The sequence below is a fragment of the Dromaius novaehollandiae genome, chromosome 4, assembly GCF_036370855.1.
Source record: "Dromaius novaehollandiae isolate bDroNov1 chromosome 4, bDroNov1.hap1, whole genome shotgun sequence".
Classification (NCBI taxonomy): domain Eukaryota; kingdom Metazoa; phylum Chordata; class Aves; order Casuariiformes; family Dromaiidae; genus Dromaius; species Dromaius novaehollandiae.
In genome coordinates, this window is record NC_088101.1 from 38,903,358 (window position 1) to 38,926,555 (window position 23,198).

At 35.4% G+C, this 23,198-nt stretch overlaps 1 protein-coding gene across 4 annotated transcripts in view; it reads right to left on the minus strand.

Moving 5' to 3' along the window:
- Positions 1-23,198, minus strand: part of LRBA (LPS responsive beige-like anchor protein) — a 417,031-nt gene that overhangs the window by 84,675 nt on the left and 309,158 nt on the right. For all 4 annotated transcript variants that reach the window (XM_064510803.1, XM_064510804.1, XM_064510805.1 and 1 more), the window contains exon 47: positions 12,240-12,392. In XM_064510803.1, the coding sequence (XP_064366873.1) occupies positions 12,240-12,392 (153 nt within the window). The remainder of the gene's footprint in view (positions 1-12,239; positions 12,393-23,198) is intronic.

Below are 23,198 nucleotides of genomic sequence, written 5' to 3' on the forward strand. Positions count from 1 at the left end.
GCTCTGGGTGTGAGATATGTTTGCACACAGTTTTGGATAGGATTTGAAGCATAGCTCAATTCCGGTGCAGATACAGCCCAAGGGTGTTCCTGCATGATGTGCTTGGCAGCAGTCTGAAGAGAGTATATTGACAGTGCAGACATCCAAGTCCACTGAAGTACGGAAAGTTCATGTGGTATTAGTATCTTAAAACATGGTTTACTAGATTAGCTGATTATAAGCAAAATAGCCCTATCAGAATAGACAGCAAAACCTAATTCTTAGTTTATTTGTATTAGTTGAGGCACAATACATTTAAAACCTATCATTAAAAATAGTTATTCTGTAAATTACTGTGAAAGTAGAGAACTCTCTAGCAACCCTTGGAGCGTGCTCTCGCCATCTTCCATTCCTAATCCTCATTACAAAGTTCTTACTCTGCCCCAGAAAGCAGATGGCAAGAGATAATGTCAGTAGCCATTAGGAGGCTTCACTGCCCTTAAGGACTCTTCTGATTTACACTTGTTATATTTTTTAGACAATTTACAAACAGAATACTTCACACCATATTATTCAAGTTAGACTATTTTGAACATCTCCAACACAATTACACAAGTTTTGGGTTGGTTTGGTTTGCTTGTTTGCTTTACTGTGCAGTAGGTTGCATTTCTAAATTTGTCAAAAAAACTATAAATGAAACGTGCAACAATACTTTTCATGGTACCCATCGGAAAGCTCAAAACACTTGAGTTTCCCAACATTTTTAATCAACTTATTTCCTCTAAACTACTTGCATGCTACTGAACCTTTCATGCTTTTATGAGCCCAGTTCAACCCTCACTGAAAACAACTAACTTGGATTAGGCCCCAAATTTCTTTTTAAACAGTAGCTTAGAGAAACAGAATAAATCCTGCCCATTTGGACAAAGACAAACACAAAGAACCTCAGAAGACTATACATTTTGTTACTTTGTGCAGAATATGTGTTCCGTAAAGTTTTTTCTGCTTAAGACCTATTTGTATGTTGATTATGTTGCTGCCATTATCAGTCTCTTGCTTTATAACATCTTATTAGCAATATTATTCCAGCTAAATTAGGAGAAAAGTGCAGAGGGCTACAGAGATTTCACATAATTAATATTTTATAGATTCATTTTGAAACTTTAGTATTTTGAGGGTAAACCATTACAACTGAATTTAATTTCTAATTTAAGATGGAGAAAAGAAAATTACTTCCAAAAAGAAACGAATCAGGGTAGTTTGGTTCCGGATGCTTCTCTGAGTTACCTAAAACTTATCCTCCTACAGGAATAATGTCCAGGATCCTCTTACCAACCAGCTACACTAGTGGAAGATATTCCTGTTCCCTGCTGCTCGTTAATGTTCCTCTGCCAAAGCTACTGTTCCTCAAATCTGCCACAGATACTAGTAAACGAGGACTCTTTAATTTATTTCAGTCAAAGTGAACCAAACTATACAGCTAAAACATATTTCAACTGCTTAAACTAATCTGGGAAAGGTCAGGTAAGCACAAGCCTAAGAAATTCCACTGGGGTACCTCTAAATTGTGTTTTAACCGACAGCCCTCTCTAATTCAGAGAGAATTCTGATGCTTCAAAAGCAGAAAAATTATATGGGTTTGAAATGGTGATATATTGTTTGTGGTATTAGAGAATGAAATAAGGAAATGAAACTGGTCTCACCTGGTTTGGTTGCGTAGTTGACTCTACACTTAGCAAATTTCACTAATGCAGTGAGATAGATCAGCAAATAAGTAGTTAAAGGGGTACCTAAGAGCTAGCATATGCACCCTACTAACTAATAAGGACTGGAAATAAAAATATAACCTAAGAGATCTGAAGTTGCTTGAACTGCTTCAAGAGAGAAAATGAAAGAAGAACTCACAGTCCTTGATTATATAAGGGTGGACCAACAATCTGACAAAGGGAGCTGACTGCCCGGTACAGTTATTATTCAGGTGTGCATGACCTCAGTTGTTGAAAACCTGCATTTGTTTTGCTAAATACATTCTCCTGCTTGACTGATAGGCTATAGTCTGGCCTCTTCTTCAACAAAAAGGGCTATACCTGAACTCCCAATTAAAGGATAACAACTGGCAGATGTGAGGGAATCTCTAGCAGGAGGTAGATGTTGAGCAGATGGGCTAGGGTGCAGCAACCTTTCCCATCAGTTTCTACCCACTGCTTTTCAAAAGCGCATAACCGTCATGAGCCTGACACTACACTTCCTCAAGAAGCAGTACGTTACCCCCTGCAGAGCTCCGTGTGGCTACAGTTAAACTACTACCAGAATTACGGCTAACTAGAGCTTGTCTAGCTCTACAAGTCTACACTGCTGACTACAGTTTCAGGAGATACTGACTTTAACAGTGAAATGGGCTGAGGGGTAGGAAGGAGGGACACGGGACTTCATAAAGCTGGCTTCATCCCCTGCAAAGCATATACATAGCGTGCAACTATGAACTGGGATGTTTCTCTTCTATAAAGGCAGAAGGTCTGTTGTACAACACTTACGAATAATTAATTTGATATGGTCAGGAAAAAGATTGGTCAAGGACGAGGTAGGACACCGTTTCCCTCACAAAAGTCTCATATATTTCTGTAGAGTTTGTCTCAAACTTCGAATGTGATTTTTTCATCCCATCTTACGTATTTTGCACTGCCTAACTACCTAGATAATCTTTTAATTTATATAAATGTCCACAGGCCCTTTCTGGTCTCTGTTGTTACTCTTAATGTCATCCATGTGGCTATATGTTTCTGAGTATAATTACATGCAATTTGAAAAATACTACATTGTAGCAGATTTTAATGTGCCAGTTTTTAATTATATGAACAACCTTTATATCCTTATGAAATAGAGAATATCATTTCCTGATGCATCTTCTCTGTGCTATTCATTATTTTGCATGCTTTTATTATGTTCTTATTTACCTCTCTTACACAGAGAAGAAATTCTTCCTTCATACAAGAGTGCTTCCTGCCTCCACATCATTGTTATAAGCTTTCTCGGTACCACAGATGGTTTTAGCAACATTACTGTTCCTCATCCTGGGCTTTCAAAAAGTGGAGACTTGCCAGGCAAAAGCACTGAAAGCAAAGCCTCAGCTGACTTTTTTTTGTATCCTTCCATGTAGGGCACAGATGGCCATGTTTTCTCACCCCCTCCCCTACTTCAGTTGAAGGCCACAAATTTTCAGTTTATTTCACAATAGCTCCATGTATGTAAACATTATTAAAACCTCACTTTCTTTTCCAGCACTTAGGATGGAAATTTCTATATGCTATGGCTAGATTACAAATACTTTACAACAAATTACCTCTCAAATTCAAATTTGGAAGCATGTTTTCACATATGATCAATAAATAAACTGAAGGAAATGCTGCAACAACAACTTATCCTACCAGGTCTCTTGGCAGTATAATCTATTATATGGAAGTCCTGCCCATCAGGACTTCATCTTGCAGGAGGAACAAGTTTCAGTGTTTTTCTGCAAAGCAGCTTCTAATCACAGACTGTAACTCTCAATAAATCAAGTAAGAAACTGCCATCACTTTCAAACTTTTTTCCTCCATTCCCTCTCCTGAGTTGGTGATGCAATTTTTCTGTGTTAATCAAAATTCTTAATGTGTTTTCAACAGGCTCACTCACAACACCATTTAGCAGGAAATGCCCAGTCACAGCACTACGAGAACAGACAAATAGAAGACAGACAGATTTAGTGAACACCTGTTAAATGGGGCAATGGCTCCAGCACAATTGTTTCCCACTTCATTTCACACAGTAATAACTTTAATGTCCTCCACGCATTTGCTTTCAAACACCAGTTCTACAACATCGAATAACAAAAGAGCTGAGAGCAAATTTAATTCTCTAGATTGCTTCCAATCAAGTTTTTGGATAAAAGTAAATTTACCTACCTTAGTTTTCCTTTAAATGTTTTTAAAACTTTCTATGCTCAAACTGTGGGATCATTTAGCTTTTTAAAATCTTTCTCAGCTGTATATCATCCTCCTCCATGTTTTCATATTTATCTTGGTTACAGCAAACTCTCGTACCTGTTATCTGTTTAATAATCTGAGTCTCTCATCACTCACCTTACTTTTTCTCCTACTCACCTTATTTAATTTCTTACTTCACTAAGACAGATGCAGTATAGATCACTCTACAGCGTTACAAAGATTTACAAGTAACATAAATTAAAATATTTTTAAAGCATGTTGTTTTGGTTTTTGATATGACAGCATTTGCCTGAGCTTATATTTAATACTCTGAATTTTCTGAATAATGAAGATTGGCAAATTTTGACACCAGCTTCTTTGATTTTTTTTTTTCACAATAGCAAAGACAAACAGATTGCCCCAGAAATCACATTCCGTAATTCCATTAAGCTTCCTTTACTCAGGAAAACTGGGATCTATCATACTTTCAGAAGTGATTTAAGCATAGGCATTTTTTTAAATCTGCTTATAACCTTGATGTCCAGAGTTCAGTTGTAATTTCAATAAAGTAATTGTACGTAGTTTAAAGATAAGCTAAGACTCAGAAACAAGGTGCAATGAAGTGATAATTTTGAAAAGAATATATTTTACAAATTCCGTTTTCCCTTCCTATGTGGATTCTCTGTAAATGAACTGAAATTAATGCTTTTTGCTAACAAATGATGACATCCTAGCTCACCATTTTCTTTAAAAAGGCAAAAAAAGTTTTTTTCTCACTACATTTTTGCTTTTTACCATATATAACATATATTAACTACCATATATATTATCCAAACCCCATCTTCCAATATTAGTATATTTTAATGTGTTGTGAAATCAAAACTCAATGTTTTCAGCATTCCTAAAACAAGTTCTATCCAAAAGCACGGCTGAAGGTCAGATCACTAACAATATCCTAGATTTATCTTCAGATAAGACCTGAATAAAATGCTTAAAAATATGAAACCAAGATCTAACTCCTTTCCCTTCCTATGATAATAACTAGATCTGTACATGATATAATTAAATCAAAAGACTGCTTACAAGTATCTAGTATTTCTAGGTTCTGACCTGCACGCAAGTATTTCTGTGTGAAAGATAACAAAAGTAATCATTTTTAGGAAGTAAGTCTAATAGCGCAAGAAACCCTGCAGTCATAAACATAGATAATACTGTTACACAGGTAGCTGAGCTGCCAAGAAATGTGTGTAAGTGGTATCCTATCACAATCACACCAATCTGCTACTTAGTTCAGGTGCAAAACAAACAGGTTTAAGCCAATTTTGGTATTCTACAGGGACAAGCTGAAAGGTAAAACTGGACTGTCACTAGCACCGTATACTGCACTTGTGGAAACACTGTCCGAGGAAAGAAGAAATCCTGCTGTTTAACTTTACACTCTCTTCTACATTTCTTTAACTGCTTTAAGAACTATCTGCCCTCCTTTGCCTCTTAAGTACATAACATCGTTCAGCCCAGAGCTTCCGAGGACTACACAATTGCCTCATTTTTATAGATAAGGAAAAATTATGTGTAAAACAGCATCAAATGTAAATACAAGAAGAATTCATGGGAAAGCTGAACCTAATATGCTGGCAGGCTAGACCTTTCACCTCCCTCACTTCACTGAAGAATAATATTTCTTGACAACCTTCTGGATTAGGCTGTTAAGTTTCTAAGACTTCTATAAATGTAAATCTTTATTTTGCCTCATATAAGGAACCTTATCTCCTGTACAAACTTTTTTCATAGTCACAGCTCACTTGCTCACTATCCCTTCCTCCCTCTTTCTCACTCTGATAGGAGATAAAATATACGTAGCATAGTGTTTTAAGATTCTTTGTCAATAGCTGTGTTTAAACATGTATCTATTTATCTTAAATGCATAACACACACAAATAAAATATCTCTATGTGGCATAGAAATACAAATATTTGCCGGGAAGAGCATAGTTAGAGGTTCCCTTCCAACCTACTTTTTCTATAAATCTATGAAGGTAATTTTTGATAAAAAATAAAATGCTTGTAGAGTAAACAGATATCCTCCTTTCAGAGGATATTGCATCCCATAAATCTTATGTTGTATATAGGTGATAACTTCCAAAGAAAAGACACAGAAATCACCAAACATCAGAAATACAAATGAAAGTAACACTTCAATTGCACATACATTTGATGAAGTGAAGGGTTTGAAAGAACTGATATTGATTCTGCTTTTTCACCATGATCCATCACCTTTCTTCCAGATGAACAGATGTCTTAAATACCAACAGAACTGGCTGGAAAAGCCACAGCTGAATGGAGAGTTCATAGAACTGTTACTTTTTTCCCTCTTTTATCCGTCTATTTTTGTAAACGTTTCAGATCAGCTCTGATTGCCACGAGCACCCTCATTACTCAATGTAAACAGACCAATCTGTATTCTACCATATTAAGATTTCATCTGATATTGCTGAAACTGGAATTTCAAAGTATACGCTGCACAGACAGTAAACCTGATGCTGGTAGTTAACTCAGTTCTTCTTTTAGCCTCATCTTGCTCTCACTAATGTGTTTCACATATCTGTCCCTACTACTAGTAATCTGCACTGATGTGCCTTTATTCATACAATTCCTATCCACATGATTTGCTATAGCACTTGCTATAATAACTTTGCAAAAACACTGCTGTGGAACTGGGGAAAAGTATCCCACAGCAACTTTTCCAAAGTAATACAAAAAATCCTAGACTTTCCAGGTTGCAGCCAGTGTATTAACTGCTACTTCAGTATCTTTAGCTGCCTAACAGCAATAGTTTTCATAGACTGCATGTAGCATAACGTCTTTTATTTTTTTTCATCAGTTCACTTTCCATGGATAGGAGAGTGAAGACTCACAAAAATTGCAGTTCTGAGTATCGCTGTATGGTGGCTGGCAGGGAATGCTGCTTTTTCAGTGTTTTCTGGAATAAGCTGGAATAGCTTGTGCTAAGGAATAATGCACCATATTGACTGACAATGATCCTCTAATTCTTGCTGTAGATCTTTCTTACCAACTGGTGGTTCATAATACTGATTTATTTTGCTCCAATAGGATTTGTATTTGGGTGAGTGGCTGGCCTGTCCCTTCTCTCCACTTTACTTATCATGCCAGGATAAATTTTGTTTATAGGACCTTTATGTATTTATGTATTTCATTTGTTTCAGAAAGTGTGCTAGCTTCCAATCACTACATTTTCAATTATCTGAAAATTGGATTTCAAAACTTTCAAACCAACATAGTAATCTCATCACTTTTCTAATTTGCCTTGCATTTTTCCCAATATTGAATAAAAGGGATAAACCACTTACCACGAAAGGACTGACTCTGCAATAAGGCACTAAAAATATTTAAATTGAGATATATTGTCGAAAGCTGTTCTGACAGACCTCCACAACATTATTATCATTGAAACAATCTAATTCTCAAAAAACTGAGGCTCATGAAAGTTATGGAAAATTTAGTTATTATCAGTTGATTAATAGTTCCAAATTATTCTTACCTATTCTGACTTCCAGCCTTCACTGATGGGATAAAATAGACCACTTTTCTATTTAGAAAAAACATAACTGCCTTCTTTGGAATTTTAGCTACTCCTGCCTAAAACTGGGAAGCATGCGACTTTTCTGTGGGTTCTACCTGATCTTCGTGAATGTCTGTCTATTTTATTATGTATAAGAAGGGCCTTTAAAATATCTTTCAGCTTTAATGGGGTGATCACTAAGTCCAACAGGAGAAGAAATATGAATTTAAATTTTTAAAACAGAAAAACATTCTAAAGAAAGGGAGCCAATATAACTAAGACTCTGACCCAACAAAAACTACAACAAAAACAGAAAATCTAAGTTGTAAAGGGTATAGTCTATTTCACTGTCTGAAAAACAGTATGTCAACTACTGCTATAATTTTTGCCAAAGATTTCTATATCCAAACAGCACTTGAACACCTGCCTCTTATCCCCTTCCCTGCCCATTTACTTTACTTTTCACTTTCCTTCATGTCTCTCACAAGCATGGGAGAAAAACAAAATTGCTAAGGACTTAAGTCTGGACCTAATATCCAAAAATACTTTTTTTTTTTTTTTAATTATATGGCAAATTAAGTTTGCATTCTCCCATTTGCTCACATACTTACACCCCATAGCTACTGCTACTCACTTTGCAACAATAAAGTAAGGATGCAATAGCAGATTTCATTTAGGATTTTTCTGTTTTGTATTTCTGGGGATTATCATTTAATCTTATTTAAAGTTTTTTGGTACTTTAATAAAGCTAAAAATTATGCTAATTATATGTTACATTAATTATCTTAAATGATTATTACTACAAATATGTATATAATTATTATGCAATTACACAATAATTAATGTCAACTGCACCAGGGTAAACTGAAAAATATTTTCAGATATCTTAGTAGTTATTCTATGGCAGTAAAGATAATTTAGAGCTTTGGAGGTATACAACAAGGTTTCAGAAAAGCAAAAAATAATCACTCTTCCATCACAATGTAGACTTTCTCAGAGCAAAAACTTCTTAGCCCCCCGCACCACACACACTGATTTGCACTATTCTAAAATACTGTGCTTTCATAAACTAATACAAAGTCCCCAATATACATAAAAGTAATACATGTATTATACGATATCCCACTACTATCATTTAGCTCATCATGACATTCCATCAATCAAAAACCAGTTTTAATTATACACCATTCTCCTTTTTCTCTCAAAGTCAACGCAGAAGGCATGCAACAATCAATCTCAGCTAAAATGCATAGTGTCTAGAATTAAAAAATAGATTGGGAATCAGTTTTAAATCAGCAATCAGCCTGTCAATTAATGTTCTGAACCCCTGCTATTGACCCAGTACTGTACAATCTGTTATTATGTGCTGTCCTACATATCATCTGTTCCCTGCACTGGTCTGTTCCAGGAAGACAGACAGCTGCAACAGTATATCCCTGTTCAACCTGAGGACCATCTGACTTTAATTGTAGCACACAGCTTGATGTGGGTCTGGTTATGAGAAGCCAAAGTATCACACTGTAATAATCTGGAAAAGCAGAAACCTGCCAACACAAGGCTGCAAACAGGGGCTTGGGCTGTCTGGCTGGCTGATGGGCTGCAGGAAATATGATTAATGAGCAAGGTATAATGATATCAGGAACCCGATTAGCACCACAAAAAGGTCACAGATCAAAGTAGTATGCATTTCATGAGCTCCAATCATTGTATAAAATCTGTGGACTTAAAGAGGTAAACTGAAATGCGAAGGGGAAAAAATATCTGTGTGTGATAGCTTACAAAATGAGCACTTAAAATGCTATAATCATCATTTTGTCCAAACCAGGAAGTTGTAAGGGAATATTAACTGAATGAATCAGTCCATGCCATGTTGCGGCAAGCTTTTCTGATATTTCTAAGGCACCAAGCTTCAAGCGCTCTTACTAAACACTCCTATTCCACTTAAAATTTGATGGTGATGGCATCAAATCAACTAAGTGTTAAAAAGAAAAAAAGCAATTAAATATTTGCATGCAATTTTCTCAGTTTTTTTCCATTGCAAAAATAGCAGATTACAGATGGCATCACCCATAACAGCACTTACAGCAGCAACACCATCAGAGTAACGTTAAATTTGTCACGTAAAACCCGTTAACGCAACTCATTGTCACAGAGGTTTAAGTTTAATGCTATCAGACTGACCAAAACCTTGATATCTGAATTACAGTAATAATATCAGGGATCTACAGTGTCACCAAAAGAGTTTATATTTGATACACTTCCATATACGGCCATTTGTTAAATTGTTTCTCACTTTCATAATTAACTTCAGCCATAAAAAATGTTACACTCTGTGCAATTAAACAACACTTTAAAATTATACGTTCATGTAGAAGTTCTTTGTTCCTCAAAACTTTAATTTATGGCAACATTTGCATGTTCTTTCAACACACCATTGGTAAGTGGCATTGCAAATTCTACTTTTGCAGCAGAAGTTACGAAGCCAAGCAGATTACTAACAAAATCCTTTTGATTAAATATTTTTAAAGTCACATTCACTAATAAATACTTACTTGAAAAATAAACTAAATGAGAAGGAAACATTAAATATTTTTAGAGAACAAATATGATCTTTCAATTTCATAAATATTGCTCAGTAAAATTAAGCAAACGATAAAGTCAGTCTAATCCTCATCATTCAGACATACAAAAGTTAACATATTGCTGGTTTCAGATCCCCAGATTACTTTCTCTTCAAATGAAAGACTTGGGTATGCAATAAGCACCTCCCTCATTCTGCAGTTTTCTAAACTGCTTTTTTCAGCAATTAACAAAATTAAGAAGCACTTACTGTAGATCTTGCAAAAAAAAAAAAAAAAGCTATACTCGGAAAATGGAATGAGTTGATTCCTCTCTAAGAGATGATTTTAAAGGGATGTTACATTTTCTGCCCCTGAGCTTAACAGTAATAACTGAAAAGCATCTGCTTCCTGCATCCTGAAAATACAGCACACGTGAGAGACGTCAAGGAGAGCTGCAAGAAAAGCAGACACTAGTAGCAAAGGCCTTGCGAAATGAAAGAAGGATAAGGAAAAGATAGGTCAGAAAGTACAGAGAGGTGAGGGTGAGAAAAACCTGGTACTGAGGCTAGAAACGAGGAAAAGAAAATTAGGACCCAAAATACGAGAAAAGGAGGAGGCAGGAGTCGGAAAATAACTTAAATTCACAGTGGGGAAAGCCAGATCTACTATTAATTGAATGAGAACTGTATTTTGTGCAGAAGCTAAAATACCACTGTCGTGAGAGATCAAGGCCAAAGGCTGCCTTTGACAAGTCTGCTTAAGAACACAGCTTTCCATGCCGCCAATTGTCTGGAGTCACCAACGCATGCTGAACTCAAAGGGGTGTCGGGCTCCCCCACCCCCACCCCAGCCCCACCATATCAACTATCAGCACAATAAGATCAAAAGTTGCATTTGAATATGGTTTGTCGAATGGCCCTGCTAAATGTTAGTGTATTTCATACCTCACTTAAATGAAAGGTGCACATACTCCCACATGAAGCAGAGCATTATATGCACCTAACACAATTTGTAATTATCACAGTATACCCTACAACTGCTACAAATATTGAGATTATCTAGCTTGATAGCCTGCAGAAATATAGGCCAAGTTATGTTTCCAAAGAGCAAGGCACAGCATAAAGGATTCTGATAACTTATAGATGATAGTCTTGTTTTGAAACGACTGTTTCACAACTTTTACAAACAGTAGATTTGATGTTCTGCCAACAATAGAATTTTTAAAATGCCTGTTTTCTACCCTAAGGATATCAGGAGATTATCAAGTCTAAGTCTGGTTTCTGTGAAAAGTTTTAGTGAGTTTTCATGCCCTAATTCAGTATTTCCCAGTTAGCTGTAAAGTAGCAGCTGACTACGACACGAAAACTGCAGTCCCAATTTTCAAGATTCACTAAAAAAAGAGATTCTCTAATTTATTTATTTTTAGAATGCCACTGATGCAGAATCCTTCTCATTTTGTTAAGAGCCGAATGTAATAACTTTGAGAATGTGCTGAGACACCAATGATGATACTGCAACATCTATTCTGTAAATCATTTAACTGCTCAGACGGTACAGTAAAACACAAAATGCTAACCTCACAATTTTCCAAAACATGGAAGAAAAGAGCTAACACTGGTTTGGAGAAGGAAGCAGGTGAAGGCAAATTCAGTTTTGTTTCCTTGTAAGAACAGCTCTGAAAACGATCAAAATCATGGCATAAATGGCAGAGGTGTTGAAAATTTAAAATACAACCTTCTCTTTCTGAAGCATTCACTAGCCTTTGGAGCTAAGTGGATACTAAAATTTTTTAAAAAACAAATTACATTTAAAAAATCAGAATGAAAATTACTTCTGTGATTAAACACTTTCCAAGTCTTCTATAAAATGATGATTTTATTCCTTCTTTAAAACCTCAAGAGTTGACAAAAAATAAGCAAGTAGGATCTCCTGCATGTTTAAAACACACTCTTTTTTTGGAGGAATTCTAAAGAAAAAGAAATACTATATGCCTTTTTCCTTCTTAAACTTGTACATCTGGCATCCTTTCTGATTATTTCAGCCATAGCCCAATGTAAATTAAAAATATCTATATTTCACAAACAAAGAGACAAATTATTTCAGCGTAAGATTGCAAGACAAACATTACTTGACAGACAACAGAAGATAACCATCTTACCAGTCTGTTTATGCGAACAAATTCTTCTGGGGTTTTGGCCCATGGTGGAAGTTCAACATCAGACACAACTGTTCCATCATCCATCACTCCTAGATTGTAATTGTTGCTGTTGACGAATATCTCTGGGAGGTAATAGAATTCAGGAATCAATTCCTGTATAGAAATGAAAAACAATGCCATGTTATAAATTCTGTCATTGCATACGCTTTGTTATATTAAAATATAATTATTGAAGTGCATTAGGCAATGAGAGAATACACAAAATCCTCTTATCATAGTCCCCTCTCATAGAAAGGGGACATCCTGTCTTTCATATTTCCTACGATTTAAATCTTTAGATCTGATAAATACTTATCCTCCTTGTAACATGACAAAGGAAATAAGATACAACAGGGTATAAAATAAAAAAAAAAGTCAGAGAATGCTTTTGGTTGCATAACATGCATGGAGAAACTTATAAAACTAAAGTAATGAACATCACATGATAGAAATAATCTTTAGTGGAAAGCAATGGACAAAATATATTAAGATGCTGGGGAAAAAACGTTCTTTTATATTTTAATACAATCCACATTTCTAAGTGCTAATGCACAAATAGCAGTCTGGGTGAAAGTAGCACCATGTATATTAATTATAAAGTTGAAAAACCCAATTATAATCCTATTCTCTCCAGCATAAAAGAGTCTGCAACCTCATTTGTTTAGGCTATTATCTACGTCTGATCAATGCCCAGAAATAAATTTTCTGTTGAGTTTAAAATATCTGTAGTTACACCATGTGTTCAAAAAGAACCCAAGAAAATCAAATTGAGTCAATGTCTTTCTTTGATTAAAAGGATGTTAACTCAATTTTGTGTCCAGTCTGTAATTACAGGGAAGAATCATGCATAATTTCACCAAAAAAAAAAAAAAAAAAAAAAAAGAAGGAATTTCTCACAGTTTTAAGGTCTGTGTGTACCCAATTCCTTGTCAGTACCATCACTGCTTTAAACAACTATGCTGTCTAGGCCTGTTTTGAGCAGGAATAGAAGACAGTACTTAGCATATCTACGTTTGGCCTGCTGTGGCATTTCTGCAGGCAGAGCTTGCTACACTGAAAAGTTTTAAGGAGAAAATGCAAGTATATATAGCAAATGAAGTGTTATTTCCAAGTCTTATGAGAAATCTTTAAGTAATACTAATAGCTAAACAAAGAACTTTTAGAGCAGAAGATGGTACACTCTAGTGCAGAACTGAACACAACATGTCAGCAAGCAAAACTAAGGTCAAAACAATACAGATTCTCTCCTGGATAAGTGAAATGTTTTCCTGTTATGCAATGAGATATGCAAACTTCATAAGCTGTTCATTCTGTAAAATATGCATGAGGATATACATAAACATATCGAAGTTAATGTGATCAGACCCTTATTTACAGACTTTTATAAATTCAGTTCTGCAAAATCCTGGCAAAACACTTAACAGGAAAAGCCTAACATAACATGTATTTCCGTCTTTAACACCTTTTAAAGGCTTTTTTTGTGGAACTTGATGTTGAGACGTAAATACACCCAATAAACCTGGCAATTTGATGGATTTAGAAAAACTGAGCCACTAAATTAGAGAATTTACTTCCTTTGTATAGAAAGGATCAATACATGTAATTGCTTCAGGAAGTGTATTTCATAGCAAATGACTGGTGTAAAATTAGCCTTCCATATAGCAAGTGCAAACTGTATGCCACTTAAGAAGTATAAAAAAAAAAAATCAGACTGCCCCACTGGCTTTGTCTGTAGCAGGCATAGTATGCAGCTTCATCAGAAACTCTGCAGATCAGCCTTGCAACTCAGTCTTGACATGGGTCAATGGATCAGTGGTCTCCCAGATATCCCCTCAGGGCCAGCTATGGCATGAGCAGCTTTCCAAATGGCTGAGTGCAATAGGGAGGTCATCAGATTGCGGACAAGGTCAGTCTGAAGTAGCCAGGGCAAAGACAGGAAAGATCAAGCAGAAATTAAGCTATTATCACCTCCATCCTTGTGTGAAACACTGCTTGGCTTTGAATTGTATATCTTTTTGTTTACAGTCACCTTAATTAACTAGGCAGGGTAAAAATGTGCTTCTGGGCCAAATGCTTGACAAGTACTTGATAAAAAGAGATTTGAAACTATTTAATTTGATAAGTGAAAGAACAAGATTGTAGCAAGGATAAATGCTTATAAGAAAGTATTCTAACACTGAAGTCTCAGTAGTTTTTTATCATCACAGATACAAACTAACAAAGAAAAAAGAGAGACACTGCGCTCTTAACTCAATAGCAGCTTACACCACAAATATGAGACTGTACCATGGGTCTGAATACTTAAAACATAAGCTCATTACATATGTTACTGATGTTTTTGTATTTTTATATATTTATATATATGTACAGCTATTCCTTAGTTTCTTTCAAGATCAGAAAACGTCGGGCTCTCTAGAACACACACTGTTTTCATTAGATTACACAGAAACAATATGCTGACTAGTAACTTAAAAATCATCAGTAACTTCTGTTAGTTTCCTGTTAGAAATCTTTCATAAAACATTATTTCATTACTACAGAAACTCTCAGAAAGCTCTCCGCTCTCATTATACTGATACACTTTTACAAAAGGAGCTCCTCTACTACTTGATTCTGTTACCTTGACCATGTGCTAGCATTTGCGTCAGGAAAAAGGGAGTACAAGCACATACACTGCACCATTCTAACGGAGCAGCATTTAATGCCAATTTTCGGTGCCTTTACATGGGTGAAAATGAGTATGTAAGTTAAGGGCCAACAGTTTCTCCTAAAACCAGTGAACCAATGAACAACCCTGATTATAAAATATTTACCGTTTTATGAAGTTTACAAATACTCTTCATATATTTGCTGATTGCAGTACTTACGAGTCCTTCTTGACTCTATTTGTGGAGTCTTCTCATTTATTTATTAAAAAAAACCCTCTAAATACAAGTAATACTGAAACTAACTTTTTTTCTTAAAATAGTCACACCACAAGCTTAGGCAAAGGCAGCAGTAGCTTACTCGGGTAGCTCCCCTGCTGGAACTTTCTGGAGAAAACTCAGGACACTTGAGAGTGTTACAAAGATTAATTAATGCATTTTTGTTTGTTTCTAAGAGGGAAGAAGGGCTTGCTCACAGTTGCACAAGAATACCACATGAAAAGGCAAGACCAGCCTTGAGGGGCCAGGCTGAAGGATCATCCAGTATTTTGCCTAAAACAGTGACAAGCAGTGGCAGACTAACCCAGCGCAAATACAATCTTTGCATGGATAGATTCCATCAGCTTCTTGCAGTTAACTGATTTTGAATTAATTTTCCTTCTGGTTTTTAAAATCATTAAGAAGGGGTTGTTCCACAGTGTAATTTTACTTTGTGTACCCAGGGTTTTTCCCCTTTGGTTACTTTAAATTGGCTTCCTAATGGTTTCAGCGGATGAGTCTAGTTCCCATACTGTGAAAAACAGTAAATAGTAATTCCTATTCACACTTCTATAGGCCCTTCAGGATATTATAGGTCTGTATCATATTTTTTCTCAATTGTCTCTCTGGAAAGCTAAAAAAACTGAGTCAATTTAGATTCTTTCCCTTCTGATTGACCATTTTGGCTGCCTTCATTTTTTTTCTAATATTACTGTATCCCTTTCGAAGTGTTATGTATTCAGCACACGTACAGAAACTGCAGAATTGGCCCACATTTATTTTGTTTATAAGTTTCCATGGAAAAATGAAAACATCTGTATGATTTGTTGAAGCTATTGCTTTAACATGATCATGTTGAAAATTAGTTTCAGAAATTTCTCTGTTGGAATTCACCACTTATCTAGGGCAGAGCTAGACATCCTTCTGATGAGCAATACTTCACTCCTTCTGCCATGCTTTTGATTTCATCAGAACTGTTGAAGGAGCTCATGGTGAATATCAATATGAATCTAATAAACAACATTTATACTTGTCGCTTAAAATATAAAACTTACTGTGCCAGGATTTTTTATTCAAATGATTATAAAATTCTGCATATAATTAGAATATATTTTTTCTTTAATGAAAAATGTCCTCTACCACATGGAAACAATGACTCCAAAGGAAAATTCAGTAGAAGGATTAAAAAAAAAAAAAAAAAAAAAAGTTAAATCAACAGAATGTCAGTTTAACACTGGTAATTTATTTTCATGTTTGCCACCAAGCATAAAAAAATCTACACAAGAGAGCCTGTCTCTTAAATGTAATGAAATATTATTTTATTCTTTTCTTACGGTTTGAGGATAATAGACATACATTTTGAAGTACAGTTATATGATCTGCAAAGGTGTCTAGAATCAGTGAGATAGATTCCCTAACCATATTAAAACATTTATAAGGTATCAGGTTTTCAGACTAAATTATTTGACAATCACATCAAGCAATATTAAGCCTATACATTACCTGTCAAACAGAATAATAAAAACGCATGCTAGAAGTCTAGGCCTTTATTCATATTGCTGCACTTCATTTCCTCTGTTACAGGACTTAAATGGCATTCACAAAATATATACTAATGCATTAAACTAGTTCAAACTTCATTTTTTCATTCCAATTCAATGTAATCACTTTCCTGATTGCAGGGAAGTACAATTTCTAAGTACCCATAAGTTTCCCTCCATCTGCTCTGTGTGTGTTATTTCCCAAAGAATGCCCTCATGAAATTGCCTGAGATTCTCCCTGCTTATGAAAAACACTTCAGTCAGTTCCCATTCAAATTCCAAATTGAATTAACAAAGAAATTAAATTGTCCCTGTCTGACCCTGTTAAGTTTCTTGCTAAGAGTGCTAGATAATTTGTCAAATACCTCCTAGTTTAAGGAAAAAAATAAAATCTTCAGTATTTTACATTTAAGCAGAGAAAATTATACAAACCCAGAGCTTAATTACTAGATTAAATTTATTACAATCACAATTAGTAGTTGATTCATTACTGATCAATAAGTAGATTTGAGTAAATCAATAATTATTGCATTAAAAATGCATCATTAAAATCCTTTCAAACCTGTCAGTCAACACATGGATTATACCTACATAAAAATATTTTACGTTTTACTGAGGCCACACAGAAAAATTTGCAATAGTATTTGTTTACCATATTTCAGTTATACACTATGCAATAAGTAGTTCGGCTTAATTTGATGGAGAAAGAGGAAAAATACAGGTTGTATATATATCTGCATTCCTTTCCTCAAAATTATTAAAATCATTGATGTTGATTTTTGCATAATATTCTTCTAGATGAAATGACTCAGGTTAGTTGTGCAGTAAGTAGTCTAGGAAACTCCCTCTCAAAGGGAAGTAAAACAAAAGGGCAACTGACATAAGTATTTTCAGAGATTAATATCTGCTAACTACAGGAAAGGTAGTCTAAAACCAATAAAAAGATAATTATAGCAAAATTAGCACAAAAGATAAAACAGGAAAAACTTCTCTTAGTAGTAGAAGTGGGATTGATATCACATGCACGAGTAGAAGTGGCTGACACCAGGCAAATAAAACCTAAAATTTTGACTTTAACTCCTAAATCTATACCTTCCTATACAATTCAGGTAATGTTCACTTTCTCTAATTAGGAAGACACATAGAATATGAGTTAAAATTACTTCCAAATTAATTAATGCATCATCAGAGTGAAACCGGCTTCACATATGGAATTATATAGGCAACTTTGACAGCCAACGTCCTCTTTGATTAGTCTGAGTAATTGTCTCATGGTCTTTTCCTGAGAAATGACTATTGTTCTGCCTTGCAATTGGCCAGCCAAGACGGCCTGTGAACGGAATCTTAGATAAAGATGTTCCTAACCTCTCTATTTCTTATGCTATCAAAAAAGCTAAAAGCCTTAGGAAAAAAACCTAAAGAAACTCCCACACCAAGATGAACCCAATAGGGAATGCAAAAGGGTTGAAATGAACTTGCATCAGAAATACAAAAAGTGGAAAAAAAATAAACGGACTCTGCTGAATAACAGAAGGGGTTAAACGAGACCTTCAGAGGTCATCTTGTCCATCTTTCTGTCCTGAGACAACTATAATTAAGTATTTTTGAAAGATATTTCTCCACCTTGTTCTTTTAAAACCTTCACTACAACTTTGTAGTGTTCAACTGTCCTTACATTTAGAAAGATCTTCCTAATATCTTGTTCATGTTTGCTGCAGTTTGAGCCCACTTCTTGTCCTATTCAGACTGAATACAAACAGTAGTTGCCTCTTTTTACATATACGAATGTGCAGAGGCAGCTTCTACTTTGGGGACACTGGGGTCCATCTCCACTAGCACTGTCTGATTACTATTCCCCTCCTTCACTAAGGATGGACATTGCACATGCCAGCACCAAGCCTGGCACCACAACGCTCTGCAACAAGAAGCATATGCCAGAAATGAAGTGCATCCTGCCTGCCAGCTGAAATACCCACCAGGTAAAAAGCATTAGAACTGTCAGTGTCAAAGTGCTTCTCATTTCTCCCCTCATTCTACTTTTTGCTGAAGTCATCAATCTAAAACTTTCGACTTTTTATCACTGGTCTCATTTTATAGATTTCTGGTCATTCTCCTCTGGCCTTCAGTAAATTTGTCTGTATCTTACTTGAAGTTCATTATCTCAACAGCTCCAGGAAAAGCTTGGAGCAGATACTCAAAGTTTTTGTTTTCAGTATGAATATGGTTAGGTATAAAACAAGTAGACCACAGATATTAGATGGAACTTTCTGATCCATGAGCTGAGACATCTATGTTTTTAACTACTGCCATTTCCACAATCTACCACACATGGCTCTGACTGAATGTGGAATTTTTTACTCAAAGAAGTATTTTCCTGTTATAGACCTTGGCACAAGTTTACAGAAAAGCATATCTTTCATGAAAATCAAAATCTGCATCCTAAACATTAAAAGTTTTGCTACATCAGACATACAGTTTCTGGTTGAAAATCTGAATTACTAAGTATCTATTTCTGAATTTTGCTAGTAATTGCTCTTGGAATTCTTTTACTTTGCTATGGACATGACATGAAAGTTACCTTATACAAAGGTAATATTGCAAGTTTGGCAGCAGCTTTACTCCTGGTAATTTCTGAAACTCCATCTATTAGACAGAGAAATATAAAACAATATAAAGCATATGTAGAAAAGCTTATCAAGTTACATGGTGTCTTAGGCAGCCTGTTTCAATAAAGATGAGCTGCCATTTTCCAAAGCTTCAACTGTTTTTTTAAAAGAAAGTCTTCAGATTTGTCCTTCAGTTTCTGAATGTTTGAGCCACTTGGAACTCTAGAGTTTCCTGCCTCTACTACCAAGACTTAAACATACTGCATAACATGGCCTTGAATCAGTCATATGCAATCCTGTTGTCTGTCCTATCTGCAGCAACCTCCACTTCCCCCCAAAACAAGTTTTTGGTCAATTCCAACCAAATTTTACAGAGGGTTACAGAGATAATTAAGCTCCCACAAGTTCATTAAAAATAAGCAGTCAGGTAGAGCCATTATATGTGCCTTGAGGAACCCAGTAAGTGCAGCATGAGTTCACATTTTATTAGTCTCCACAGAAGCTACACGGACAAGGGACTATAACAAATGTCCTGTCTATGAGAAATGCTTCAGTTGAGGTTTACAACTTCTTTGACAAGAGAGTCAAACAATCACAAAAAAACAAATCCATACAAGACAAAGCACTATCTGTTCCAATACTCACAGAGAAGGATTTTTTTTCCTTTATATCACTTACAAGTATTAATAACCTATTTCAAAGGTATGAAACCTGAGATATTATTAGATAAATAGAATTAGCCCAATGCCCAACCTAATGTTTATTGCCAAAAAAGTTCAATGATGGAGTCAAGATTCTCCAGTATTCTTGATTCCAATCTCATGCTTGAAAGTATAAATCCACATTGAATACGCATAACCTGGTGAAGACTTGGTAATCCACAGAACAGTCACAGAAACTAAGCAACACCCATGATTGCAGATAACATTACCAGTGTTTCAGTTTTATTACGTATTTCATATACTTTTGATTGCAAGTCTAATTTGCCTACCATAACAAATATTTTCTGAACAGAGTTTCTGCTGCTTTGGATAAAACATATCAGAGCCCACAGACATGAACAGGTTTAACGTGCATATAGAAAGAGGATCTTGCAGCTGCTCTGGGTGCTCAAAAGTTTCCCTTGATATGCTTCTTTGCAATGAGAAAAAGACATGTGATTACAGGACATTTTACTTCTGAAAATCATGTCTTTATGATAAGTTAGTGGCTTTATTCATTTTTTGAAAAATAAATGTTTTGCATAGGCCTTTAATATCTCAAAGGTAAAACTTTAGCCTGGATGGCTTTTAACTGTAGAAACTTTGAAGGTTCTCGAGCCATCCTTTCACCCAAAATAAAGCTGCACTGGAAAGGAAGAAAAGTTAAGAAACTAATAAAGGACTGAGGTACATTAGCATATTACATAATTATGTGAGTACCTGCCCAATAAGATCAATGTATTAATTTATTTAATTTTGCTTCTACTTTGCTGCCTATTCCTTTAATTTCAAATATTTCAGTAACATTAATCAGATGCACTAGTTTTCTTTTAAGACAACTATCTAATTAAGAAGCAATGGCACCAAAACAGAATAAACCTTGTTAAATGTTAAACGCTTGTAGCCAGTGTTTTCTTCATTCCTTTCAAGAGCAATCTACAAAAAAAAAGGAGAAAGGAAAAAGCATACATAATAGACAGACTTATGATAGCTTCAAACGGACTTTGCAAATATCCCATGGCTGGCAGAACCCTTGGTTTAGCACAAGCTAAACCTGGTTCCAAGGTGGCACCATCAGTTTCCATAGGAGCATCCTAGTTGATTGAATTATAAACAGTTTTTGTCCTGGGTCAACTGTAGTCATTAGTATAGAGCTGACTTACAGACAAAGATTAGAAAATGGATGAAAACTGAGAAGACGGGGCTACTTTCAGAGTTCTGCATTTATTATAGTCTACTGTTGGAAACTACATTGTAGGTCAATGGTTACCATTTAACTAATAAATTAATTTGTAGTCTCAACATCCCATTCATAAGGAAATCACAAAGTCTTCTCAGCTCTGTATAGCTTCCCATGCTGTTGAGACAGTCTGCTGCCCTCTTGGGACACTCCCTTTATCAATCAGCTCTTAGCCAAAAGCATTCTTCCCTACTCCCACTAATATTTATATACAGTAGATACCAACTTTAGAACATTGATATGCTCAGAGTACCCTCCTGGAAGCCTGAGACAACCCATACATGATTGCAGACATCGTGTAATACTATTACAATTCAAAGACACTTTAAACGTGAAACTAGCTTCAAAGCAAAGCTGACCAGAACAATGTGATGCTAATCAGTTTTATAATACAGCTAGCTTGCCAAAAAAGTATTTCTGCACTTAAAAATTATGCTGTCAGAGAGTCTGAGGATAAAAGATGGTATCTATATCAGATATGAATTCAGACAGTCAGTACCATCATACCAGTCTTACAATAGCCATTGCTAAAGTGTGTCATATCACAAGATTGGTTCTTATAAATCAGTACCTATTTTTGATAGAACAATATGGAACAGCATACTGGACCTTGTCTGACCACATTCTGGACAACAACTTAAGCTGATGTTTTCTAAAAGTTTATGGTGTTCTGGCACCTCCTTTTGAACAAAACTAGTCATGCGCGCACACACACACAGACAAAATAAACCATAAATACAGGAATAAGGAAATATAGACAAAGTGGTAAAGGCAAGAGAAACACTATACTAGTCACCTTAACTTGCTTAAAATTGGTCAAGAATCAATCATATTAAGCCAATCTACTTTTCTTTCCAAAAGGTAACTGCCCTAGTGGATGATTAAAGCAAAAGAAATGACGCAGTTGACTTTTGAGAAAGACCTCTGAGACAATCTCCCATGACATTCTCACAACCAAAGTGGAGAAACGGAGTTTAGATTAGGTTACAATAGCGTGGGAGTACCCTGGTTGGAAATCCATATTCCAAGAGCAGTTATCAATAGCTCACTGTCAAACTGGTAGAACACGGTAATGGGGTCTGCCCTGCTTCTAATACTAGTCAATAATCTCATTAATGACTTGGCATAGAAGGTGCAGTAACAAAATCTAGATGACACTAAGAAGGGAACATAGCTGTTTGGAGGACAGGATACAAATTCCAAATGACCTTGACAAACTGTATATATAGTATATATTAAAAAAAAAAAAAAAAAAAAGCAAAGTACTGCACTTAGAAAAGAGCAAATAAATGTGAACAGCAACAAGGATAACAATTATGCTGTTGTAGTTATAATGGTAAATCAATTTATTGCAACAGGTTAGCTACCAACCCAGAACAACTGCCTCTGAACAGATATGTGCCTATCCAATCATTCATCAAAGAAAAATGGCAACACGAAAGAACAAACAAACAGGCTAAACTTCTGCATTCTGGAACTCAGTATGATCCCCAAACTCAAGAAGCTTCCCTTAAACACTGCCAGGCTATCCATGCTTGCTCTTCTGTACAGCACTAACAAAACTAACTGGGATTATTTACACTAACAGTATAATTCAAAAAAGTTATTAAATGAGTTACTGATCATGTTTGTCCTGAACTAAATGATACTTTCACAGAGTTGAAATATGTTTAATATTCAGCAGTACAGAAGATTTAACGTAAAAACACATGGTTAACATTTTAAAGGCATCAGCGCTGAGCTGATTAGTAAATTAAAATCCCAGAGTAGTAGTGAGAGACTAGCAAACTTTCAAGGGAGTTTTAATTTGCATTGTTTAAATAAATGGAGAGGAGGAAACTAGGAAATTAAATTTTATGCAACATATCACCTCTTGAAATCAAAATTTGAAAGGTTCAACCAAAGGTTATACTGCAGTGCAGCATGTTT